Source organism: Festucalex cinctus, chromosome 4, assembly GCF_051991245.1.
Source record: "Festucalex cinctus isolate MCC-2025b chromosome 4, RoL_Fcin_1.0, whole genome shotgun sequence".
Taxonomy (NCBI): domain Eukaryota; kingdom Metazoa; phylum Chordata; class Actinopteri; order Syngnathiformes; family Syngnathidae; genus Festucalex; species Festucalex cinctus.
Genome location: NC_135414.1, coordinates 26,581,335 through 26,608,759, shown reverse-complemented (window position 1 = coordinate 26,608,759; position 27,425 = coordinate 26,581,335). Strand labels below are relative to the sequence as shown.

The 27,425-nt window shown below is 39.8% G+C and overlaps 1 protein-coding gene across 4 annotated transcripts; it reads left to right on the top strand.

Moving 5' to 3' along the window:
* On the top strand, window positions 1–23,824 carry fam120b (family with sequence similarity 120 member B). 4 transcript variants are annotated; one of them, XR_013283296.1, is made up of 16 exons: window positions 1–137; window positions 4,530–4,649; window positions 5,648–5,838; window positions 6,237–6,370; window positions 6,444–6,566; window positions 7,117–7,308; window positions 7,395–7,659; window positions 7,752–7,935; window positions 8,011–8,112; window positions 8,729–8,901; window positions 10,196–10,288; window positions 13,212–13,418; window positions 14,548–14,686; window positions 16,775–17,033; window positions 17,103–17,196; window positions 23,629–23,824. XR_013283296.1 is itself a non-coding variant. In XM_077519983.1 (15 exons), exons 1-15 carry the CDS (start codon window positions 8–10, stop codon window positions 17,131–17,133), a joined length of 2,343 nt encoding a protein of 780 aa, XP_077376109.1. In that variant the 5' UTR covers window positions 2–7; the 3' UTR covers window positions 17,134–17,914. The 4 variants fall into 4 exon arrangements, 3 of the variants coding, with proteins under 3 accessions (XP_077376109.1, XP_077376110.1, XP_077376111.1); XM_077519983.1 differs by lacking the exon at window positions 23,629–23,824 and having other exon boundaries at window positions 2–137; window positions 17,103–17,914; XM_077519984.1 differs by lacking the exons at window positions 1–137; window positions 23,629–23,824 and adding an exon at window positions 4,192–4,288 and having other exon boundaries at window positions 17,103–17,914.
* The last annotated feature ends 3,601 nt before the right edge of the window (window positions 23,825–27,425 follow it).

Genomic DNA, 27,425 nt, shown 5'->3' with positions numbered 1-27,425 from the left:
TGGACATATGGCTCGTGTGTGCGTCAGTGTGTGTGCGTGCCAAGAAATGGATGGATGGCTGTCGTGGGAAACACTGCATCATCGCCATCACACACACTGTTTTGCGCCTCGCATGCAGGCAGCCTGCGGAAATCAAAGTAAGGCCATTATCACATGACCGTGGTGATGATGGACTGTGACTCACTTGAATTGTTTTGTTACTTTTGAATGGGTGGGCAGCAGGGCTCGATACATACGCTCACGGGACATTCGGCACAAACTGATGCGATCCAAGCCAAGTCTTGCAAAGATGATAATGCTCAATTTGGAATCAAATGGTCAGAGAGGTATTTATTTAGCATGTTTATTGTGATTGTTATTGTGTGGAGAGAAAAAAAACAGACAAAAGTGAGCATTATCTTATTTAATATTTCTATGCAATTGTTTTTTGGGGTTTTTTTTTGTTTGTTTTTTTGTTTTTATAATTTTGAAGGTAACCCCAATGAGTAGGCCATGAGCCTGTTCTAAAAATAGCTTTTCAGTGATTGGAAATGATGGCGATTTTCTCAGAATGTTGTAGAAGTGTTGATTTGAAAGATAAACACAGGCAGAGATTTATAGAAATAGTGTTGCATAATGATTATTTGTTTCCTAATTATTGTAAGAAATCATTAAATGGGAGGTCAAGCAAAAAATAAAATCCTTTACAATAATATGTTTAATTAGTCTAAATATGGTATTCTGAATGTGGTATATATGAATAAAGCAGCAAAATCCACCGTTTATTTTTTATTTATTTTTTTGGGTCCACCTCAGGGGGCGGCCATTTAAAAAAAAATAATAATAATTAAAAATGTTTTTTCACTCACTCATTCGCTCACACAAGCTTACATCGTGTAAGATACGTGGTCTCCCAGGCGGAGAAGTGAAATCGGGGGCGGCCATTTTGCCACGAACCATTAACCAAAAATGACATCACAATGCCTAATGCTGCATTCAAGGAAGGTGAGAAGTCGGACAATTCCGACTTCATACTGGGAAGTGTGCACGGGAACGCCCCTTTTGAACCGGGATGATCCAAGTGGTATAAATCCGACTTCCCACTTTCCTCAAATGCAACATAAGGGCTCAGCTTGCGAATGTCACATGACCAAAACGAAAAAGCAGGTGAGCCATGATTGGTCGTTACCTGAGCCCTTAGGCAATGTGATGTCATTTTTGGCAGCAAGTGGCAAAATGGCCACCCCCAGAGATGGATGAAAACAGGTGGATTTTACTTATTAATTCCACAAACGCAATATTAATCTGAATGCTGTGTTTAGACTAGTAGGGGCCCATATGTTATTGCAAAGGAACTTTAATAAAAAAAAATGTACGTTTCTTCACATAGATGAATATCATCAATCTGTTGCATAACATGATCACCAAAACAGGCTAGTATCCCTAGCCTTTAAAATCAGGGGGGTATTTTATTTTAGATTTCATTGATTACATCATTTGCCTCATTTACTTTTTTTTTTTTTTTCTTTTTCTCTAGAGAAAAATTTGCCTCATTTACTAATAAAATGAGAGTTAGTGCTTTATAATGCTACAGGCTTTGTTTTCATTGTTATTATTCTACAAGTTTAGACTATTATCACCACAAGTGTATATCAATCTGCTTTTAACGATGGTTTAAAACTCAATGGTTGAATTTACAACTCCCACGAGACATCATTTCGCAGCATAACCTCGGATATGATGTTTGATTTGAATCCAAAACAAGCCAAAAACAAACAAAGCCCCCTGCATTGGGAAACAAATCGCACACTCCCTTGCTCCCTGCGATCCGTGCCCCTGCGGCCCCCTGGGGGTCCTTTGGCCTTTAGTTTGAGAACCAGTGGCCTCCAGCAGCAGGATTAGCCAGGCCAGCTGCCCAGAGAGACCCCGGGCCTTGGACGCTGACACAAGGCCTGACCCCAGGGTGGCTACTATCAGGGACCCTGAGGGGGATTTGGACAGCTCTCGGTGTGTATGTATGTGTGTTGTTCATTGAGTTGGACAACTGTTGAGCCAGCGCAGATTTGGGCAGTGGTGGTCTTTGTATGTGTGTGCGTTGCTTGTATGGTCAATTCTTTCCGGGGGTTAACTGCTGATCCAGTACAAATGGGAGGGGTGGTGGGGGGTTGGTCTGTCGTGTGCTCCTGGAACATCTGCCTCCGTTTCTCCTGAGTCAAGCTATGGTCAAGAGAGAGGAAGGGGGTGCACACGGAGGGGGTGAACTGAGAAGTTGTAGGAGGAGGAAGATGACAATATCCAATGAGCTGTCTGTGTGCATGCCCCCTCCCACTAGTACATGTGTTCACCTTCACCACGAGGGCATTTGTACGCTGGCTCCGAATCAACAAAATTGGAAAAACACATTTGTCCAATCAAAAAAAAACAAAAAAACTACACACCGTGGTTATTGGATTTTGTCATATTTATACATTTTTCTTGGACAAATTTGGATATGTTTTTAACTATCAAATAAAACTGGGTTTTATGAAAAAAAAAAATCATATACAGTACTGAAATTCTCCATTTACCTGAAGATGGAAAATGGTGATTTGCATGCCAGGCTAGTAGTTGGTGACTTCGCTTTGTAAAGTTACACCAATTGCTTGTCCACCCACATCATCCAAAACCGTCAAATGTACAGTTGAATATTTGTCTGTGCATGTTTACATGAATGAATACTTTATTGGATACATTATTAAAGTCAACAAAACAACAGTGCTGATTGATACTGAAACATTGTTACCTCTGAAACATCTTTTTGCTCAAATCCAATTATCTATATGATTGATAGTTGAGTCATTTGAGGTATGATTAACAGTAGCACAATGGAAAGTATGTAAACTATTGTGATGTTATCTATATGATACACCGTTGATGGGAACCGTCTTAAAGTGCGTAATGTGTAGTTGCAGTGGCATATGTTGCTCAGGAATTCAGTCAGTAGAAACAATGGCGCAGTTTAAAGAGAGTGATGTGTGAAGCTATTTCACCTCAACAAACATCCAAGACACTGTTTTGTGATGTCCGTGTGAAAAAAAATGGTAAGGAGTTGTGGCAACACAACAAACCATCAGTTAAAACCACGACGGCGAACACAAGCATTGTAGGTGTAGGATTTCTTCAAATAAATAAATGTGGTTATCAAATAAATAACAAAATAATTTATGTGCAGTTCAGCTTGCAGAAAAAAAATGTGTGTGCCACTGAGATAATCTCTCACAGGTAAAAAAAAAAAAAAAAAAATACCGTGATCTATTCAGTTAAGGTTTCCTAAAAAAATAAATAAAATAAAAAAGTTAAGTAGAACTGAAAGCTGAATTACAGATGATCATGTTTCACTTGATTTAACAGTTCCACTTGCAGCAATGAGCAAGATTGAAAAGTTAGAACTGATTGATGACGTGAAACCTCATCACTCCTGATCATCAGCATCTGTTCTGACCCCCTAATGTTCTTCTTTTGTCTTGTATTGTTAAGAGTTCAAAAGTGTGACTAATTTGGTTTCCTCAGTCATGTTAATTCTCTTCTTTAGTGTACAGTATTGGTGTCTTGTAGTTTGCAAAACTGATTCTTAACTAGACCAAAAACACATATTCTATGATTGACACAAAAATGTTTTCACGATATGTCAGCATGGCCGTAACTTTTGAGTGCACACATGCAGGGCAGATTTACAACTGAGCCCCGCCTTACTTGAAGATCAGTTGACTGTGTGAGAGGTGGATTGCCCTCCTTGTCCACTGAGCATCTGGCTGGGGAACGACAGATGCTGACAGCTGGACTGACAGCCAGCATATGTCGCTTTCTTTATTTCTGCTAAGTTCAGACAATAGAATGGAGAGGGCGGGGGGTGCATTGTATGGAAGGTAGACCTAATAGCTTGTGACTTCAGAAAAGAGTCTCTATTCTCCTGAAGAGCAATTAGTCTGTCTCTGATCCCAGCCTGAAGAGTGGACTGAGGCCACTGGACCACAATGGTCTATTCATATTCATGCAACGTTGAGAAGTTTGTATTTTTTTTCCACGTGTAATCTATTGCATCAGCAGCCATTCTCTTTTATATTAAGTGTTTGTATTTAGATTTGTATGGTGTTATCTGTGGATGGGCATCGCCGATTCAGATCACCCGTTTAAACTGAGTAGCGTGGCCGCGTGCGCCAAGCACGTGTGTTTTGTTTTGCAGCGTAATGACGTCATAAGCGCGACTCAGGAAGTAGTAGTGTACCAAAACAACGAGGACGTGCTGCTGTATCATACGTAATATTTTGAAGTAAGTAGTTTGCTGAACGTGATTTAAATGAGTAGCGGTGAAACGTACAACATGTCTTGAGTTAGTTTAGAACTGCAAGGGCAGCGGGTGTACCGTAACTAATAAAACTTGCAGATGGAGACTAAGCTAAACGTTAGCATCAATAAGAGATGAATTTATAACTTGACAATTACACCAAACCATAATAGACGCGTTGTTGGTAGCACCAAATGAAAGTTTTTTTTCTGCTCTTCTCCTGTAGAAATGGGAGTTAAAGGTCTCCAGTATTTCATGGAGCGCTGCTGTCCTGAATCCTGCGTGACAGTCAACCTGAGAGAGATGGCCAAGCAACATGTTTCCAAAACAAGCGACAAGTCTTCCAGTTGAGTGCATCCATAAGGCTCGTGTACTTATGCAAGAAGTCCTTAAAGTCGGGAGGAAAGCAAAAATGTTTAAGAAACATTTTCAACATTTGTTTCAGTTACTATATTAACAAATAGTATTTTCAATATTATTTCCAGCATTTGTGATACAAATTGAGGTTGATATGCTTTGGTAAATTCATGTGAATACGATGCAAAAGCCCATGTGTAAGAAAGGAGCAGGCACAATGCGCCGCTTGAGTTTAGTGGCTTTCCTCAATGGCACCTTTAGCCAGAAAGTAGCGAAGCATCTCCCTGATGTTACAATTTGAAAATGTAACTAAATTTTCATATTACAACTTTTTATCTTGACAAAGTTAATCACATTTTTGTTATTGTAAAAATGTAAACTTATTGAAAAATATGATTTAAGTCTCATTCCCATAACATTGCAATGTTTTTTTCTCTAATAAACATAAACATAATTCGTTATTGTAAGTTGTAACATTACATTGGTCCTTGAAAACATTTCTCCCCTGTAAGGTCCCTGGACACAAAAAGTTTGAGAACCTCTGCTTAAAACACAAGTTTGAATGTGATTGGCTAATTCTGAACACAGCCACAAGATGTGCAACCACATTAACCCCTTTTTTAAAATGTATCACATTGAAAATATTGTAGTTATTTTTCAATAAAGTTGTAAAAATAATAGTTCACATTAAGAGTGGAAAAGTTTTAAAATGATTGTTTTCTTAGTCTCCTTTATGTATATCACAAAAATCTGGCATTTGAACAGATGTGTCTAGACTTAATTGGCAGTTTAGGCATACTGTACAGTTATGTACTACTTAGCAACCAGGACAGAGGTGAGATTTAAAAAAAGAAAGAAGAAGAAAGTTTTAAATGCTCGTTGGTTTGGCGTTTGAGGTCTGCCCGATGATCGTCTCATTATTTACTATACTAGTGCATGCGATGCTACCATAAAAATGTTTTTCATTTCTATTTCCATTTCTTTCAGGTCCCACGCTCGTTGTGGATGGTATGGCCTGCCTGTGCCACTGGTACCTGTGTAAAGACTGGGTGTGCGGGGGTCAGTGGAGGGAGTACATGAGCATCCTGAAGAGCTGGGTGGAGACGTTCACCTCTGCAGGAATTCGTCTCGTCTTCTTCTTCGATGGCGTTGTTGAGGAGAAGAAGAGACAACAGTGGGTGAGGAACACAACCTTGCTGGCATTGTGCCGAAAACTTGTACCTCCAAAATTGTCACTTTTCAGGAGCCCCCCATAAACGACATGTTCGTTAACATTGCATCATCAAAGAGAGCAATCCATTTTCAACACCTTAGATTGGTTTCACTTAGAATTTGTAAAAATAACACCCACACACGTGGACTGACCAAAATATAGATTTTTGAAAAAATATGAAATGTTCCAAATTGTAACTTCGGTTTTGCCCCGACTCCAGCGATAGACAGAGTTGTTACTTTAATAGGATTTTGACACCTTGATATTCAACTATAATGTGTTGTGTCTGCTGGATACCCCCCACAAGAATATGCTCCCTGTTCATCATTGTGTATAAAACTATTGTCTGATTGCTGCTTACAGGTGAAGCGAAGGCGAAGAGTGAATGGGGAGGTGTGTAAGATTTTCCGTTACATTAAGTTACATGGAGAGCAACCAGGAAAAGATCTCTTCAGTCTGCCCTCTGGCTTGGCAACATTCACACGTTTTGCCCTCAGGTTTGCAATGTGTGATGATAACATTCTAATAGTAATAATAATGGCTATATTGATTTGATTTTTTTTTTGGCAGGACATTAGGTCAGGATGTCTTTTGCTCAGTACAGGAGGCTGACTATGAGATTGCCTGTTACGCCCGCCGCCATGGCTGCATGGGCATTTTGGGACAGGACTCGGACTTCATCATATTTAACAGGTTGGTTAACTTGAGGCTTTTTTAGTTACATTTTAACATGATGTATTTGCAAGAATGTATATTTTTAGATGAAAATGTATGCCTTGGTTATTATTCTGTTGTCCCAAAATGTTTAGTGTAACAAAAATATGCAAGCAAATGCTTTTGTATATGTCACATATGAGAAATATATTTTTGTTTTTATCCATGAAAAAATAAGAAAGTTTATTTGTGGTTCAGATTAATGAAGAAAAGGAAGAAATTTCTTAAAAAAAAAAAAAATGGCGAAACGTGTTTATTTCAACAGTGACGATATGAATGAATTTTAAAAAGTCAGCCATCGAACCACATAATTTCAAACACAAATTCGTAATGAGAAAAACATGAAATACGAATTTCAAGATTTTATTGAGCCTTGCACAAATGTGCCTTTAGTTTGACTTGCATCTTAACTATCTATGGTCACAGATTCATCCCTTGTGCCACCGACCAGTCAAATTGACTGCAGAAAATGGAAGAAAATGCAGATAAGATGCCAGATTTAAATATATAATTTTTGGTCTTTTTCAAGCGTTCCTTACTTATCAGTGGCAAAACTGCACTTAGACCGCCTCACCACTATCCTATATGACCGAGAGATGCTTTGCCGAGCCATTGGATTGGATGTTTCTCAGTTACCGCTACTGGCTTGTCTCCTGGGTAATGATGTGGTGCCGGAAGAACGCATGCAGTCTATCAGGAGCAATGCTGTGGCGGCATACAGGTGTGAGGCTGGTTGTCTCTCTTTATATGTAATTGTCATCATTAAAATGTTAATATAATAAAAGAGTACAATATACTTTTTCTTAGGAAGCCATATGAAGCATACCACTCTGGTGCTCCTCAGGGGCAGATGGTGTTAGCCGTATCCCAGTTTATCAACTCTTTGTGGGACGGGGAGGAGGAAGAGTCTGAGCTTATCCCTCAGGCTCTGAAATTACCAGCTGCAGACAGAATGCTTCTGGAAAAAGGAATTTGCTCCTATTTACTGACTGGACCGAAAGTTCCTCAGCAGGATGCCCGACCTCCTACAACCGCTACATTTGAGAAATATGTCAGTCCAGAAATAGTAAAGGTCTGTTTTGTACCATGCCAACATGTGTAACCACTCAAATTTGCCACTTTGCTGAGTCTAAAACCGTGCTTGTCTCTTTGGTTCTTCTGTAGGCTTGTAGAGAAAAGCATGTATCGGCAGAGGGTTTCATGGTCTATAATGTCCTGTGCGAAGGAGTGATTGAATGTAGTAATAGTCTGGAGGATGAGGAAGATCATGAACTGTTGCCTCAGGCTGTTGTCTTTAAGTCTTCCAGACAACACATCTATGGTCTGCTCCTACTCAACAGACATGATGGTAAATTAGCAGAGTAGCCTCTCACCCATGGACTCCCGCATGCAAAGTCATTCTCTGAATCTTGTGCGTTTTCAGACAGCACCGTGGAACCTCCAGCTATCAGAGAGTGGCTTGTCTATCCAGGCAACCCTTTGAAGGAGCCCGATATGGTCCTCCCCGTCCCAATCTGCATCCCATGTACAGTACAGTGCCTATAGTCGTCGTGGAAAATAGTTATGTCCTCGGCTATTATACTCATGAAAGACCCTTTAAAGTGAATTCAGAAATTTGCTTCTAAATACTTGAAACAGCTGAAATGGCGCACAATGTCACACTTGTTCAGCATAAGTCATCCCTACACTACTATATAAGTCCTTAAGTGTCTTTATCCACATCAACTGTTATCTGGCACACCCTGAAAATGCACCTTCCCATCAAATAGTCTACTTTAGAGTGCCTCATTGTTGGCTGTCACTGCATGCATGACACGGGGAGGTAGCAGGGAAGGTGGAAAAAAAAATATGACTTGACAACCTGCGTATGGACCAAGGCTTCATGCCGGCATGGCCACTTTAGAGCGCCTCGTTGTTCGCCGGTGTAGACAAGCCCAGCTGGCATCCCGGTGAAATATCTTCCAGTATGTGGAGTCATAAGAAAGATGCTAAATGAAGTAGTATCCATTTTTCCAGGTTTGAGTAACAGTTGACAGTTCAGCTCACGTGGTCACAGCATCTGACAGCGAGAGAAGGGATTGATTTTTTTCATGATTTTTCAGCCTCATTTAAATCATTTTTGTTTCTGTCTGGTTTTGTAGGTGAGCAGCCCAGTCTGGACCTGCTGTGGTTTGGTTCTGGGCCTGACGTTTCAGCCCTTCGTCTGATGAGCTTTTTTTCAATATTTGACTGCCAAGAGTTTGCGGAATTGTACGGAGTTGTTGAAGACTTTCTTCTGGCTGCTCTGTGTCTGGTCACCTATATTGCCCTCCAGGTAGTACATAGGAGAAGATCTTAATTATTATTTAGCAATGATTAATGATACTTTCATTAGTTGTTTAAGAATAATTTGCTTTCATATCATATATCATTTTACCAAGGAGCACGAGGGCCACACTAAAAGAAACAAAAGTGCCGATCTGGTATTACACTAAAGTGGGCTATGATCAACAATACATGCTGCAGTCATTCCGCCCTTTGGTCAATGTGATGTGACGTTAAACAGTTGTCGTTGATGGTGTGTTCAGCAGTGTTGTGACTGGTTTGATGGCCAGTCCACCATTATCACCTAGTGACCAGTTTAGCCATAGACACGTCAGCAGCCACTCTGATAACCACCCAGGAGCTTCATTCTTTCATTTTCCGCACTATGTTGTTTCTTTACAGTGTGCTTTATAATGTGTGTTTGTTTGACCTCACCCGTAGGCCACCAAAGATGTTTTTTTTTTTTTTAAAGCATACTATTCAGTACAACTTTGCCTTAAAACAAATTAAGCGGTAACAAGATAGCAAACTTTTAATGTTTGACAAGGGTAAAATCCAGTTCATATTTTTCCCCTCAATAATTTACATACAGTTAACTCAAGAAGTATTTGGACAATAAGTTTTTTATATTAAAATTTTGGCTTTATACGCCTAACACAGTGGATTTGAAAAAAAAACTGTCAATATGACTTCATCTGTAAATTAGGACAGTTCTCAAAAATTGTGGACTTTATCATTTAGGAATTAAAACAAGGTTCATTCAAAGGACAGAAAAACACTAATGAACAGAAGTTAGTATACACTATACAGTATTCTATTTTCCCGCCATGTTAGTTCTACTTTTATTAAAAGTCACCGAGGCAGACATTGAAAACTTATCCAAGTATTTTTTTTTTTTTACACAACTATCAAATATATGGTTTGCATCTGTGACTGAATTGGTCTTTAAAACAAAAAAAAAAAAGCATCGCAACAGAAGGGCAGCATGTTTGAGCGTCTGTTAGACGAGTAGACAAGCAATGATGAGCGGACGGGCCAACAGACAACAGTGGCTGTTGTTGTCTGGGGGCCGCTGCATTCACAATCGCTCACCACTCGTCTGTTTAAATAGCTTCGGGGTTTGTTTGTTTTGAACACGCCACGCACACACCGGCTGCATTCAGCATTGTTGCTTTCCCTGTTGAGGACAGACCAAACAAACAGACACACTCAGACGACACACCGGGGATGGGATATCATTTGAAAGCCATTTATTATTATACGTAAGCATATATTTTTCTTTCTTCCTATCGCTTTCTTCGTAGGTACCATCTTTATGTTCAGAGGACGTGGATGCTTACCTGAGTCAGGCTGTGTGTCTGAGGCTGACATCTCTGGAAGAGCTTCAACGGATCAAGGTCAGCAAGTACTCACTTATTGCAACTCGCTCAATTTGTGATGCGTTTCCAAATGTATGAGAACAATGGCCCTGTATACTTTACAGTAAACTTGCTCCCAGTCAGGGAAAGTAAAAATGAAAATGGGGGGAAAAAAATACAAAGAGAAAACCCAAATAGGCTCTTGAATGGCGATCTCGTCGAGAAAACAAACAGCACAGGCTTGTCATGTAAATGGGCTTGTTTGTATTTTTCTTTTTCTTTTTTGTCTATCGTCTCTGTATGTGTCTGTCTGTCCAGACTCTAGACTAATACAAACAGCTCTTACTTTGTTGAAGTGTAGTTCAACTACAGCCGTGATATTGTATATGTGATACTCTAATGAAGTCATTGCCAATCAAAACTGAGTATTATCTTTGCAAAGACTTGACAATTAATTTAGTAGTCTATGTGTTGTTTATTTGACATTTGTTAGTTTTTTTTGTTTTTGTTTTTTCTCAAAACTGCCTGGTCTCCTGTTGCCCATCTACCTGCCTGTGACGCATATGGTCAATAGTGGTAATCGGGATCATCTGTGATGTAAGCAGAAGCACTGTGGGTCAATGCGGTGTCATGGCTAACGGGTTAGCAACAGAATCAGAAAGTTATGGAACATTTCACCATCATTGCAGTTCCATAATGCAATGCAAACCTGCCTGTCATGGCAGCACAGCGATGATAAACTATCATTTAAACATGAAACATGTTATGGCTGATGCCTGATTCCATTTGCTGACAGGGACAGTCGCGTCTTGAAGCTAGCGTTGGCACACGCGTATGGTGTGTATGTTTGATATAACGTTGTAATGTCATGTTTAGTTACTCAGAATGCTGGCACAAACAAGCTTGAAAAAGTAATAAAAGTTGAATGCACATCTGTGTTATTGTTATTTTTAATGTATGCTTACCTAAAAGAATTCAAACTGTAATGTAACAGTAACTGCGATTGGCTGGCAACCAGTCCAGGGTGTACCCCGCCTACTGCCCAAAGCCAGCTGAGATAGGCTCCAGTACCCCCCGCGACCCTTGTGAGGAATAAGCGGTCAAGAAAATGGATGGATGGATGTAACAATAATGGCTGTTATAAGAGCAACCTCTTGCTGATGCGATATGCTGCGATTTGCATGCGACTAATCGCGACTTCTATTGGTAACTAGCAAAATAATCGTTTGTGGCAGTACTATTAGTGATCCTTCCTGTTGACTTTCTTGAAAAGCTAATGCCAACCATCCATTTTCTGGACCGCTTATCCTCACTCGTTTCAGAGTTGTGCTGGAGCCTATCCCAGATAACTCAATTAATATATAAAGTCTGTGGATTTCTCCTCATCTGTTGTCGAGATTAAAGATATTTACAGTTGTTTCAAAAGTCACAATTTTCCCCAAAGAGGGAGCTTAAAGTGTCTGACCAGCTGTTCCCCAAACCAGTCACTGCCTTGTTGTTGACCCTTTTATTTTCACGGCTTAATTACCGTACTTATTTTGTGTTTTGCCTCTTCATCTTTTTAGCTCCACAGTAATTTAGAGCAGTGTCTTTCAGTGTGTGTACTCGATGATCTCTGGGAGAGGTTGGAGACTCTTGGAGGGTGTAGGCCTGAAAATGATCAGTTTGGATTTACCTGCACAACAAGACGAACAGACTTGTGTAGGCTCTCCATTGTGGCAGATATGTGTGTGTGTATATACGCACATATGTGTATGGGTCCATCATTATGTCTATCTTGCACATTATGCTAGGAAATGTATATTTAGAGACGCTAGTATCATGTTATGTGTGTTTACGTTAATGTAAAATGAGACCAAGCATTTTGTGTTTGTTTTTAAGGGAAAGGGTTTGCGGCGGGTGGGTTTTAGGATGTCTTGGTTTTGTTGCAGCATTCCTCCCCATGGAGTTCAATGCTTGCCTGTGTGTGTGTGAGAGAGACACTGTGTTCTGGCGACAGTCACCCGTCTGTCCTGCCTGACGCTCACCACATGGAGCTATTTACGTCAAACACACACACCTCAATGGACAGCCCACACACACACGCACAATATTCTGTCCTTTGTCCTACGTTGTGTTCTCATATTCTTATTCTTTTTACTCTTTCAGTCTCCTTTTCCTTCTTTGTGTCAGTTTGTTTGTGCGCTTCAGGCTTTTTGTGCATCTGTCCAGTGCTTCATTGTTTTCAGTGTGTGAAGCTGTGTTTGACTGGAAGCAGGTGACAGGCAGGGCTGCGCGTGTGTGTGCGTGTGTCTACATAATCACAGTTATCAGTGCTATCTGCCAAGGGACAGGTGAGAGCTTTAAATGTGCACACAGCGAACATCTGCCTGCTGTCATTGACTCTGCTTTTTGCTTCCAATGGTTATTTACAACGTAATGCAACAGTCTGTCAGAACATAGGAAATTGTTACAAATCACATTTGTTCGCTGGATTTATAATAACTTTGATAGGCTGTTAAGACTTCTAAGCTGTTTTTCACCTCAATAAAAGTATAGAGAACGTGTTCTGTGTGGTGATACTAATTGCACATATTCATTATTGGTATCTTCACATTCCTTTGGTTGATGTACATTATAACAATATAAATAGCAGGAAGATTTTGGCTTGTGTGAGGGTATACGAATAATAATTTTTAAATAGCATCTCAGGTTCTCAATTAAAAAATAATTCTTCCGTGACATCTCGCTTTGATAGGAAAAGAAAGAGAAGTTCCTAAGAAAAACCCAGAAGAGGCCCGTTGTGCTAGACTGAGTGGTGTGTTGCAAGAATGAAAAGTGACATGTAGCAAACTCACGCTGCTTCTTGTCCAAGTGCTGCGACAGATGATCAAACGAAGCATCAGGCGTCTGCAACTAAAGATGTGATGTGTGTGACCAAGCAAATAATTCCAAACTTCTTTGTTTTTTTTCCCCCCCTCAGCTGCCATTCCTCTGCAGCCGAGCAGTCCAACTGGGCTCTCTCTACGTCCGAGGACTGAGCTACATGCTGGGGGCCAACTGTGCCAGTGGCTGCCCGCTGCCCAACGCTGCCCTCATGCCTTGGCAGAGCTTCGATGGGCAGCTCTTCCACTCCAAGTACCTGCTGGCGCATAGCGGCACTGAACAAATAGAGCTGCTGGATAACAATGTGAGTGGAAACAGGGAGACGAATAGATGGAAATTTGAATACATTCATTTGCTTTTTCACACTACACAGTCAAAAGACATCCACAACTCAAAATTCCGTCTGTGCAAAATGTATGTCCAGTTTTGATGGACCCTGTAACCTTGTCCGTAACCATATATGGTCTCTGCGAAAAGGACAGTAGAAAATTTAAGTAAAAAAATATAGTAAAATAAAACAATTATTACTTCAATTAAGCAAAATTATCTGCCAACAAAACAAGAAAATTTTACTTAAATTTACCTTTAAGATTAAAAAAAAAAATAAGAAAATAATATTATTCCCATATCAACCACAGGGGTCTTGAAAACAGTATTTTTATCCAGAAAAAAACAAGTTATATTGACTTTTTCGAAGCTGCAATAAATAGAACTATTTTCTTAAAATACAAAAGTACTTTTTTACTCTTGGATAACTTTGCCTGAGTGACAAGCGGGGAAGTAACAGGTCAGTCACATTTTTATTGTCTTTGGTGCTTTATAAATAAAGTTCAATTGACTTGACCCAGGCTGGGATTGAACCCACAACCTCCTAGCCTAAGGGTAGGCACACTAACACTCGACCACTGAATTTGAATGTCGGAATACTGGAAAAACGAAAAATTAGCTTAGTAAATATAACAAAACCAAACTTGCACTTTTTTCTGATTGTTTTCATACTTGTAAATTTTCCATTTATCTTATTTCTAGATTATGCAACATCTTAAAATAAAAAAAGGGCCTTTGATGTTGTTTAGTTGTCATCTTAAAATGTGGAAAATGCTTATTTTAAGCCTCACGGTACTTAAAACTGGCGGTTAACACTCAAGGCTAAGACTGCTTGATCAAAATAAGATGATTAATTAAAAAGTATCTAAAAATAAGCACAATGATTATGTCTGACAATTTCATTTTAAGTAAAAATAACTTGTCAAGGCAAAATAAGCAAATTTAGGTGAAATTTCATAAATTATAAACCTCCTGGTTATAAACCAGAAAATGGATAAATGTACAGCTCTTTCTGCCACTATTTCTAATATAAGAATATATTTTATATTGTTCACGTGTGTAGTGAATCGGGCCCAATTGACAGCATTTTTCTGCATCCCTTCTAGCCGTCCAGTCTTGCCTTGTTTGTCCATCTGAGAGAGAAACATGTCGAAGTTTGCAAGAAGAGAAACAGAGTCTTGCAGTCTCAACCCAAAGTTAGCGCTCCGGAACAAAGTCATACCCGATACAGAGACGGACACACAGGTGACTTAAGCAATATGTCACATATTTTCTCTATTAGCACTGTTGGAATTTTGCTTTGTAATATCTGTGAGTTTGATTCCGTATTTTATTTTGAAAAGGCCTGAAAATTAGAATGAAAAATGCACACTGGGGCTGAAAATACTCATGGCACCAAATGGAGAATAGCATTTTAATCTGACCATTGATCAGTGGTAATAGTTCTCTGGTAGCCCTCAGTGAACCACATTACCCAGAGGGCCTTGCTGTAACCAGCTCCATGTGTGCTGTGGTCTTTTACACACGCACACACACATGTGCACGCCTGAATCCAACACATGCTTTGTCAGTGCACTAGTAATAGCATGTTTCTGTTTATAGGTTGGGAGGACTCTATTTTAAGACAATAACAATGATTACAGGCTTCTGTCTGTGTGTCAACAGCCCCCCCATCAACCCCCACTTGGCCCTCGGCTCCCTTGTACCTCACTTGTTCCCATACATTGTGTTTTATCTTGTCTGGCCTTTCGTTACCTCCTCATTTTTGCAGCATTTTCACACCTCACCGTCTTTTACCTTCTTTCTGTATAATTTAAATAAATAGCTTTATGAACCACAAAAAAAAAAAAAACACAGAATGGTTTTAAACCCTCAAAATGACGTAAACTGTTAATTTGGCGCCTCCCTCCATTTGTATACTGTATATGTACAGTGCTCAACATAAATAATTAGTAAGAAATATTTTCTCAGTAAACACATGAACATTGTTCAGAATTTTAATGATGATTAGCCTTACCTTTGGTTAAATTCTTTTGAATTACATTTTTTAAATAATAAAATGTAGTAATGCTTTAGCCTCAATGGTGTGCCTTATACTCATTGAGGAAACATCAAATACTGTATTTTTGGAAAAGTAAAATTTTTGTGTGCATATTGGCAGATTTTGCAGTAGAGGTATAGTAGCCCTCATTTGACCACTGTATATACGAGCAGTACAGTAAGCCATAAAAGATTATCAGTTTTCACCAATAAGGTGAGAAAGTTTTCATTTTTGTATTTTAATCCTGCACCAAGTCCCGCCCGAAAATGCACATTACTCCACCTACAAGCTAGAGTGAAGCTGGAATGAAAGTAAGTGGGAAAATAAATGAAAAACTTTCACAAGTCAAAGAAAACTGTGAACCGTGTTGAGTACACAAAAACTGCTGTCAGATGTTTTGAGTTTTTTAAGGGCAACAGAACTGAAGGTTTGATTGCTCCTTTTATACTACAGTGAAGTAATTGGTGCATTCCAAATAAATTAAGTTTGTTGTCAAAAAAGAAAAAAAAACATTTTTATGAATAGACTTGAACTCTCCGCCACTTGGTGGTCAGTCATCGGGCACGACTCAGCAGCAGCCTCATGAAATATGAACCCGTCGTTTTCATGCAACCCCTGTGACTTTTGGTGATTTATTTTTATTTATTTTTTTAAGCAGCAGCGTGTGCCAAGCTGGTTTACCCCAAATTGTCTGCTTTTTACTCAAGTCAAGCCCTGTGGGTCTCAGGAGGATGTTTCTGCTTGCACAAGAGGGAGGACTGTGTGCCCTCCCTAGTCGCGATTCCCATCATTAATTTAGATTTGTTTGTGCATGTATGCGAGTGAGAGTTGTGCTGGCGCAATGTGGTGTTGTTGCAAGCCTGGCTTGGCTCGTTTTTGCAATCAGGCCAGAAATTTAGCCTCCTCAGCAAATATATCTCGGCATCCCAAATTACACCAAACTCATCTAAGCACACCAGATTCTCTCTATGACATACTTTTGATGCATGTCAAGATGGTAATTATCTCGGTCACGTAGCACTGATACTAAATCCACAAAATAATAATAATAATAATTTAAAAAAAAGGCATAGTTTCTTTGCAATGCTGAAAAGGCCCATTGATGAGACAACACAAGAGCCAATGACCAAGAAGAAAGAGGAAGGTGCATTTACTGAAATATGGATTTTCGGTGGTAGGTGATTCACGCACGTCATTGTTGCATTGTTAAAGATTATGTTCACTTTACCATTGAAGAATTTAAAAGATGTGAGTCAAGACAACAGTTTCTATTTTTGTACTCATACTTTCAGAAGGTGGTGACAACTGGCGGGAGAGGGGCGACACATCAATAGGAGGATGGAGGAGGGGGAGTGGGCAGCGAAGTGGTGGAAAGAGCAGAGCCAAACTGCAGGAGAGACCTGCACAGAGAGGAAGAGGCGAAGGCCAACATTTCCAGCCTCGTTTTCATCCTCCCTCTATGGATGGAGGTGCTCAGAACATGTCCTCTCGGCCAGAACACCCTCAGAGTCGGTGGCGTCCCAGTAGAGGGCGATACCAGCTGGCTCCCAGGTAACATCGTCAAAGGTGTTTTAATGGAAGAATTGGAAACGGTCCCTCATTTGGAATTCTTCCTCTCAGATGGCGTCAGCCTCCTGCTCCTGGAACGTAACTCCACCCTGACAGAGAGGAGAGGAGCAGAGGATTAGAGGGCAGGACTTGAAGAGTTAAGAGGGTAGGAAAGAGCTGATGAAAGGAATCACAGAATTGAGTTTCTCTGAACAAACTGATTAGCTGTCAAGAATGTTTGCCTAAAGGCTGCAGTAGTAGAAAATAGGGGGATTAAGCAGAGAAGAATTGAGAGGTTAAGAACACTGAAATTTGTCTCTTTTTGAAGAAGAAGAAACATATCCAGTGGTATCTTCTGCCACGATTTAAACTAGCTGTGACAAAAAATAACATCTCAAGGCAGCAAATACAGCCATTTGATTATTTTTTTCCCAATTTTAAGATTATTTTTAAACATACGCTGAAAAGAGGATTAGTTCTTAATTCTCAAACCGATTTTTTACTTTTTGTGGCATATATATATACAATCCACTAACTTCCACTGTCCTACTATGTTCCCTATTTCCAAGTCTGAAACACACACAGCTTTAAATTCATACTATATAAAGACTTGAAAAATGTCATGTTGTCGCTGAAGGGAAAATACATCACTTGTGTAGTGAATTGATAGTCAAAAAAAATAAACAATGATGTTCTTTTGCAAAGATTGATGTCATGTAAAAATGCGATAGAATTACAAAACTGCTCTAGTTTGGCATAACCATGGAACCTAAGGTGTAAACAAAATCCTTCTTGTTAAATTGACAACTTATTTAAATTTCGAATCATCTTTTGTATGTGAAATAATAAAACATTGGAAATAGAAATACAGTAACTGAACCTTACGGGCATTCTGGAGCTCAGTTCTTTGCGTTGGCAATGATTGATATGTGTTTTGTGAGGGTTTTCCATGATTGTAGGATTGTTTTGTACTACAATACAGTATATAGACTATAGCCCACCATGTCTTCCCGTTTGTGAGGTTTGTAGGACTTGACTTTGTTTTCAAGTGGGAGCAATGATGCTGATGATTGGTCAACTTATGAACTCGGTATATGTAACTTTTGATGTTTTTCTGCTGCATCTTCATGAGCAGAATTGCGTCGAATGAACATGAATTGTGCTCAAATAAGATTATTAATGTACAATAATGTGACTCAAGTAAAAGTAAAAAGTAGTCCTCCAAATAATTAAAGTATTCAGCGAAGAAGCTACTCAACTGGTGATTAACTTCGGATGTATAATTTTTTTCAATCAGCACGGCCATCAAATTGGCAAAAATATCAAATTGGAATGTGCAAATTTAGATATTGCCAACCAATAATACATTGCATCTTAATAAAATTAACATAAATTCAGGCAAATTCAACCCCAAGAAATTATATTAAAAATAACTTTCTTTGTTGACATGGGTGAAAGTACATTCGGCTCAATGGGCCTAAAGATTGCATAAAATAATAAGGCAGACATAGCTATTCTTTTTCATAGTCTGTAAGGTAATTATAGATTAACTACAAGGTCGAGGAGTGTTGTCTCTTCAGGTGGAAGTAAATAGAAACAAAAAACGCTTCTTGTGGGGCTGCGGAGACTTTGTGTACAGCCATGTGACTGCCTGGCTCTGTTTGAATAGTGGGATGGAGTCCAATGTCACTAGTTTTTGTTGGATTGGTGAATTAGAGTCATGTGACAGCAACCAAGGCAGAAGTCCATCAAAGCAAAAATAGATAAAAAAAAAAAAAAAAAAAGGCAAATGTAGGTCAGTGTGATGGCGTAAATGTGGTGTTTCTTCTTAACATAAATACAATACTTATGCAAAAAGTGACTTCGTGAGAGAGACAGAGGAGGGGTCTTTGGGTGGGGTAGGCTACATAACTAAAGCAAAGTGGCCATGTTTAGACACTAATACGAAGAGGCAGGATGTATTCTGTGGTGAAGTAAATGAGAGAAGGCTGAACCAAGAAGAAGGGGGGGAAAAAACAACAGAGGAAAGGAAATTTAGGCCTGTCGGAGAGGGGTCAAGTTTTAGGTATGGGGAGAAGGTGGAATTGGAGAAACTACTGTACTAAGAATAGACAGAGTCAGACTAACAAAAAACAGGAAGCGATGGAAGAAAAGAGGCCAAGTTGGGAGGAGAAAAGTGACAGGTTTTGAGTTGATGGTCTGTTGTGTTGTTTCAACCACAGGAAAACCCTGTTGGCTTCCTCTTTCTATATGTGTATGAGTGGGTGTGGTTCCTCCAGCAGCGGGGGACACAAACACGCAGTCAAACCCAATTCGACTCCTCCGGTCTCTCTGGGATTGCTTAATTTGACTGTTTCCCCTCCTTCGGGGGCTATTCAATTAGTTTCAGCTACTGTGCATCATATGAACACATTCTCACTGTTGTCTAAATATTCCAAAGATTTTAGAGCCAAGACAACCTATTCAAAACATTACAAACGCGTATAAACATCATTGATTCTTCTTCAGACACATGCACAACAGTGACACAGGCATCTAAAAATGTGCAGAGGTTAAGTGACCAAGCAGAACCCTTCTGTATTTACAGCATAAGTACAAAGTTCTTTCTTTTGCACAGGCCAAAACTGAGGGAGCGACTCCCATGGTATGCGTGGAATTGACGTGATCTAATCCCTACAGCCTTATATAATATATAATGCACGAATATGTCAAAAATAAATAAGTCAGCTTGTGATGGATTGCTGACGTGTGTTGAATAACGAACGCCTCTTCTCTTACCTGTGTCCATTCTACCCCCTCTCCCTTTTTTTCCTCCTCCCTGTGTCTTTGAATGAATGCACTTTGACTAGTGGAACATATGCTGCTGGTTGTTCAATACCCTCCCTCTGAGCAGGAGCACATCCATGGGTGTGCGTGTGTGAGCGAGCAAGAGAGAGAGAGGGAACGATTGGTGTGTGTGTGTGTGTGCGTGTGCGTGTTCATTGAAACGTGCCTCCTGTTGCACATCGGCCATCTGTTCCTTGAATGGACTGATGGAGTACTGCTGTAACCATGGAGATAGGCCATTCAGTCAAATGGCACCATCAAGCCACCCCTGGCTGTTTTGTGTGTTTGTGTGTATTTATGTTTATGTTGAGGAATGGAATTGACTGGCCGAGTGGAGGAATTCCCACGTGTTGGTGAAAGCAGGCTAAGGACGCGTGTTGGAACGCCACTAGATTGTTTACTACTAACCTACTAGCAACTTTGTTCGCTGAGAACTTTCAGCCATATTTTGTTCGTTTAATTAATCAGCTGTTGTTGATTTTACCATAATAGAAAGTGAAAATACCTGTGTTCCTTTTTTGTGGGTGGGGTTGAAAAGGGGGGCTTGAGTTCTTTTGTAAGGCAGATTGGGCAAGTCAAGATGTCTGATAAACTCCTCCCCCAAAACACTGATGATGTCATTAAAGCAAAAGGTATCCATCTAAAAAAAAAAAAAAGGATCCATATCAAGTGGCGGCCATTTTGCCACTGGCTGCCACCTGAAAATGATATGGCAGTTGCTCAGGTATTGACGAATCATCGCTCACCTGTGCTCTGAAGCTGAGCCGTGATTGGTCGGTACCTGAGCCCTGAGTAGCTGTGATGTCATTTTGTGTCAACTGCAAGTGACAAAATGGCTTCCCCTTGAGATGGACAAAAGCGGGTGGATTTTACCGCTTAACTCTTATTTCATAAATGTAATATTAATCAGAATACCATCTTTAGACTAGTGGGAGCACATACAACATATTGTAAATAAAATTTGGGGGTTGACTTCCCTTTTAATAGGAGTGTGTTTACATTCTTCTGTCATTTCATCTCTTGTCAGTTTAAACCTTTAGTAGAAAAAAAATTGTGTTAAATTGACTTGTTAAATGGTCATACGATTTAATAAAAATATTTGAAGTATAGCTCAATTATGATACTAATCATTTGTCAATAAAGAAACAAACAGCATCAGTGCAACAATGAAATGAATATTGAGTTTCAACTGTCTCAAATCGCTGGTCTATTCATCTGCACCCTCAGACCATTCAGCGGCCCCACCCTTACACACACAAGCCCCGCTTTTACCCATTACACACGACACACACACACACACACACACCCTGCTCCACCCAGTGGTCCGGGGTCTGCTGGCCATATGTCAGCCCATCTCTTGTGAGACACCTCTCCTGAGACCCCGAGCCCTCTTTTGTGTGCGTGCATGTGTGCGTGCATGCGAGCACTAATGTGTTTGCCATCTTTGCTCGCGATCCATCTCGAAAACCAAACCGCTGTCATCTACCAAGTGTTTGCGTGCAACTGACCGCACCACATCTGCATACAACCAATACTTGTCTAATTGCCAAACAGGATGAACACTATTTACCGGTGTTCAGATGTGTTGGTCGACCTTGCAGGGTTATCAGTAAAATATGGTAGTATTTCAAATGTTGAACATAATTGGTTCCAGGATGCTGGCTGACCTCTAATGAATTCACATGTGGATACAGTTTTCCTATAAAGAATCATTTAAATATGATTAATCACTTCCAAACACTGTAAAACTGTCAACTTCATAAAACATTTAACTGCACAGGTAATGTTAAAAGGGAAGCCAAAAAATTGTTGACAATATGTTCTATGCAGCCCCACTATTCTATACGATATTCTGTTTAATATTACATTAGTGGAATATGAGTTAAGCAGCAATATCGAGCAGTTTTTATCAAAATCAGAAGGCGGCCATTTTGCCATTTTCTGTTGAGTGATAATGACATCACAGTTGCTCAGGTCTCAGGTAGGTAACAACCAATCACAGCTCAGCTTCAGAAAATAGGTGAGCTGTGATTAGTCGTTAATTCAATCGTATGCGCTGGGTGGGAGATATTCAGGTTTAAAAAGGTCCACTACCGAGGACAAATTTGAATTGCTGGTAGTCAGGCGGATACGAAGCTGTTAATGCAGACATACGGACCAGTAATCCACAGTATTAAATGAAAATTTGTATTAAATTGTCACTCCAAGAGAACTTTCCTGTATGTCCTTGTGAAGAATAGAGAGTTCTGATTGGATCATCCCCAGTGCTTGGCAGACAGCGGCCCATTCCATATTGTGGTGTTTTGTTTTCAAGTCCTGTTATGATCTTGGTTTTAGGGTCAACCAAGTTAAATTCTTTCCCATTTTGTCAGCCTTTCTCACCACTGTCTCCACTATCTGGCAACACAGACCGGCAGATCGCACACAGATTTGGCCCGAAAGTGCACATTTGTTGTTATTTTATTGACATCTAACTTGCTGTTGAAAATTGAGTGACTTGCCTTTTTTTTAATGCCTCTAGGCTGCATTAAAAACTTCTGCTAGCCTCATCATGAAGGTTTTTGGACATTTTATGGACCTTGCTTTGAAGTGTGATTTAGTTGAATGCATCGGAAAATATGCAAGCGCTGCACTGCAACAGTTTTAAAAGATCATATAGACAAAAATATTGAGAAACCTGACCATTACAATTTAAGTATGGAGTTTCTCCAACATAAGATGGTGTCAAAATTCTATTCTTCTGGGAAAGTTTTTGATCATATTTATACAACATCTGTGAGGCCTCTCATGTTGGACCTCACCTTAAAGCCCCCAATCACTGTTATAAATCATTTCAAATTTGTGTTGGACTTCTTCCTAACCAAACTCATTAAAGAACACATGCCTTTTGGTGACCTTGCTTTTTTACACTGGGAATTGAAAATGGCTTTTTGCAAGCTGCTCCCACAAAGCTGGAAGAATTTTCCAAATTGTCTTAAGCAAAGAGGAAAGTCCAGGTTAAGAGGTGTTGTTTAATTTTTTTTTTCTGTTTCGTGTGCGGTTTGGTAGACACCAATATGGCCCTGACCCCGCATAACACGCCTTTTTCTAATCCTCATTCTTTCCACATCTTTGATTTCACTTAAGCAGCCACTCCATCTTTTTTTTTTTTTGTGGGGTGGATGTTGTGTAAACAACCACAGTTTGCATGCACACAAACATTTGCCATTTGCCACAAATGTGTGCTCTTCCTTTCAAGTAAACAAACAAGCGTCCAGCGGCATCCTCACAGATGTCTTTGAGTTTAAGCTCCCACTGTGGTCATGCGTAAACGTGTGAAAGTGATCTGCATTCGACTCTAGTAAGAGAACACCAATTTGTTGGCACTGTGGCCTTTGAAATGTGTTTGACAGCCTCTCGTATTAAAAACAAATGATACCATGTATTGTAAACGTGACTTTCAATATATATGCAAGTCACCGAAGACAATAGGCTAGTGAAATACAAACTTGTACTAAAGTGTCATCACAAATAAGCAGCCACCGTAAGAAGTGTGCCGCCCATGATCGCCATCTTGATTTGTTGAGTGGGCGCCACAAAGTATAGAATAGACGTTTCTATAAGGACGACACACGTGGATCATGTTTTCCTATGGATTCTTCCTTTTGACCAGATCATCAGTTGCACACGCCCAGACGATAGTGCTGCCTGCGTGCCACCTCTCACCGGCATTCCTGTGTTAATGCATGAATCATGACACTTTTGTGTGTGTCTCTTTCTTCCTCTCCTTCAGGCCCCGGTTCATGTCTCTTAAGGCTGCGCAGATGTGTTTCTGCTGCTTCTGTCTCTGAAGTGCTCGATGTGTCACATGCATGAAGATCCAGGTTAACAGACAGACAGATTGGGGAGGTGGTTAAAGAGGGTCATGGTCAAAGGTCGGGATAATAGGGAAATCCCAGAGCTGGACGCATGGAGCCACTTATCTTCCTTATGAGGTGACTTTTTTTTTTTTTTTTTTTTTTTTTTTTTTTTTTTTTTTGAGGAGCTATTTGGATCTTGTCCACATGAACATCTTTATGTTGTCTGCTGACTGAAATTCCACTTACTCATGATTGGCCTCATTCACTATATTTCCTCAAATCAGGCCTTTCACATTTGCACGAATCAGTTTCTGTTACTTTCAATTTTACAAGACATCTTAGCCCATTTTAATTATGTTGCTAATCAAAACAGCAGCGCCTCCTGAGGCATGCCACAATCGTGTGTGTGCAGTGTTCGAGAGACTGGTCTCCATAAATCACTTTGAAGTGCATAATTGGAAAAATAGCCAGTGTGAGTTCAATCGCAAAACGGTGGCATCTTCTTCTGCATGGTTGTAAATAAATCAGTGTCACGGCTATAAATGTCTGACTGAAATGCTTTGATCACCGAGGACAGAAAAATGAAAGACGTTTCATTTATGAGGAGCACCTCAGGTTGGTATTTCCATCTATTGGACCACAGACTTTTTACATTATATACCCACAATTCCTTATTGTGAGCAGCTCTTTTGTTATTAAACATCCTCAAGTACTTTAAAATACTAAGTCGCCACATCATGAGGTTGTCTGGGGCTAGATGCAGGTGTGGCCACTGAGAGTGTATGTTTTCATAAGGAAGCAGATGGAAACATTAACTTGTTGGTTCTTTTACGACCTTAGACAGGCCTCCGCCAACTGATTTCTGTGAGGGCCCGGGGAAATTCTTCTGCAGAGCCTGGTAAGTTATTTGACCTCCACACACATTAGTGCAAGGTAGGGGGTCACATCCTTGTAAAAGAGGTGATAGTACTTCAGCAGGTACATGTCACCTCATCCTGCTCTTTGATTTGCACAGACACTTCCCTTTAGCATAGGACCGACAAATACACACACAAAAGCCGCGTTCTCTTTGGTGCTTTCGTAAAATAACTTGTGTTTGTAACAAGTCAGGCTTGAAATAGCGTGATTGAAATGCCAGATTAGATGGCGTTTGGTTTGGAATCAGCGACCACACAGGAGAAAGAAGGCAACATAGTTTGGGGATTTGTAATCGTATAAACGTCCTGAAGTCGATCAATTAAGATATTCACAGGAGGAAGCAGGACTTGACACAGAAGCCTTAAATAGTACAAATGAGTCCTGGTGTCTATTTAGCATGTAACTGTCAAAAAAGGAACAGGATGCATGAGAAGAGGGAGCTCACAATTCAGACTTCATTGACTCCTATACTGTACCTACAGAAAATATTCATTTAAAATGTGCATGCATAAAAAGCAAGTATATCAAAAAGCAATGGTTTAGTAAAATATTAAATATTTGCTGCACTACAATGCTGAGTGTCTAAGTGCATTTGAGACAATGTTTCCCCAACGTAGGGTTGGCACACAAAAGGTCAAATTTATTTGCTTGCCAATTGCCAAAGGTACTGTATATATTTTAGTACATTTAGTTTACAAGAGATGAACCAAATTTCCAATTTGAGTGTTGAGCTGACAATTGTTAGAAGAATAAAAATAATTTGAATTTTGATCCATATTTGGTAACCTTAACAATACAGTAAATAGTCATGTGACACACTATAGTTATAATTAGAAATGAACAGCACACATTTGTGGGAGTATTTTGTTCTCTAGTGTGCATCAAAAATATTGATTCTGAAAGGAAAGGAAATCTTTTGGGGTGACCTCATTGATATTGAACTCTTCAAAAGGAATAACATTCAGTATTGTTAATCCAAGTAGCCATTATTTCCCTCGAGACGGTGTGTTTGCGTGTGTATTAGAAGGTTAGTGAAAGGATCATCTCCTACTGTCATTGAGGTGTGAAGCCTGGATTTTTCATGTCCTCCTCCACCCCTCCCAACTCCCCTTTTTACACCAGAGCAGGTGTCAAAGCCCCCACTGAGGTGACACTTTTCACTGGGGTGAGAAAGAGATTCCCTGCAGCAACGTGCGAGTGCACGCACACACACAAATAGCAAATGATGAGTCTGCTGGGAAATGTCTCCTCTTCTCGTATCTGATTTAAATTTAAAAAAATAAAAAAAACTTGTACAGAAAGTAAGAAATAACTAAAGATGTCTTCTAACACATCATCACTTTTAGCACCTACTAATAATCTGATTTGCGGTAGTTCTGAACTGAGATTCATACATTCACTGAGCATTTATCACTAGCTAATGGGTGTCTGTTTTTAGGAAGCGTGTCTTGCCCTGCTCTTCCTCCTCATTTCCCTTTACAGATAAATATGTCACCCACACTAGAGATATGTGTTTGTCTGTGTGTGGTGGGGGATCTTGGGTTACCCACGTTAGCGCAAACATCTGGTTCTATCAAGGCCCCAAATTGACTTTTAAGGGCTGAGATTTCAGTCGTTTTTGTTTTTGCAGATCTGTGTGAATGAGCATTGCATTGACAACGTTGCCATTTTGACGTGAAACTTCAAAAGCTTGCACGAGTGTCAAAAGTACTGACACTCCATACTTACGTACATATCCTTGTGTTTAACAAGAGGTATTGTGTAGAAACCTTTACTTTAGTGAAAGTAAAATAAGTACTTAAATATTCTGAAATGTACTTATGTATAAAGTGAAAATTAATTTTATCTCTTCGTTTTAAAAAGTCACAACCTTTGATGACATTTCCACCTTGAAAAGTACCAGCCCCATATGATTGGACATACAAGCCCAAGATATCACATATTTAAAGAGTGAGGTTATTTTTCTTCCAGATGCTATCCCAGTAGTTTAAAAACAAAACAAACAAAAAAAACACACCAGAAATATACAGTAAGCATCCACACCTTTCCACCAGAAATGCATAATTTGTTGCCGTTCTTCGGGGCCATTCAGTGATTCTACCACTAAAGGAAAGACCGTGTGCCACATTTTGAGAATCACTTGTCAATATAATCTTAATTGCCTCTTAATTGATGTCTTAAGCCTTTGGAAACCAGAAAAAAAGTGTTTTTTTGTTTTGTTTTTTTTACCACATATAATTGTAATTTTGTAGCTATAGCTGAAGGTGCACGTCACGTCCTCATGATGAGAGCTGATAAAAGTTGTCCTCGTCTGCCCTCCGTGTATGTTTTGTCCCAAACAGGGGGAGCATCCGCGAGTACCTCCACCACAAAACGGCGTTTGATGTGTCACCTTGGGCCTCGGCCTTCACATGTAAATTGTTTCATGCACTCTTCACACCCGTTTGGAGTCTTTTTGTGGTCACAATTTTAGAAACTATTCAAATCACTCCACATTTCAATACAGTACTCGCCTTTGATTATGCCATCCCAGTTTTAAATGTTGTATCATGTTTGTCACAGTTGCACATTGGAACGCAATTGTATCTTCTTTTTTTCTCTTCCATTTAATGGCATAATACATAAAGGGGAAAAAAAACAAAAGAAAACAAACAAACGCTAACGCGTATACGGCAATTTGAGTTGTATCAAGTCCCCAATGTGTGCTTTACACCACTTTTCAATACTGCAGTACTGCCAGTGTACAGCGTTGACAAATAGAGTAAGTCTGCCATCTAGCGTTTGTTTTGCAGAAACCCCACATTGATTTGCG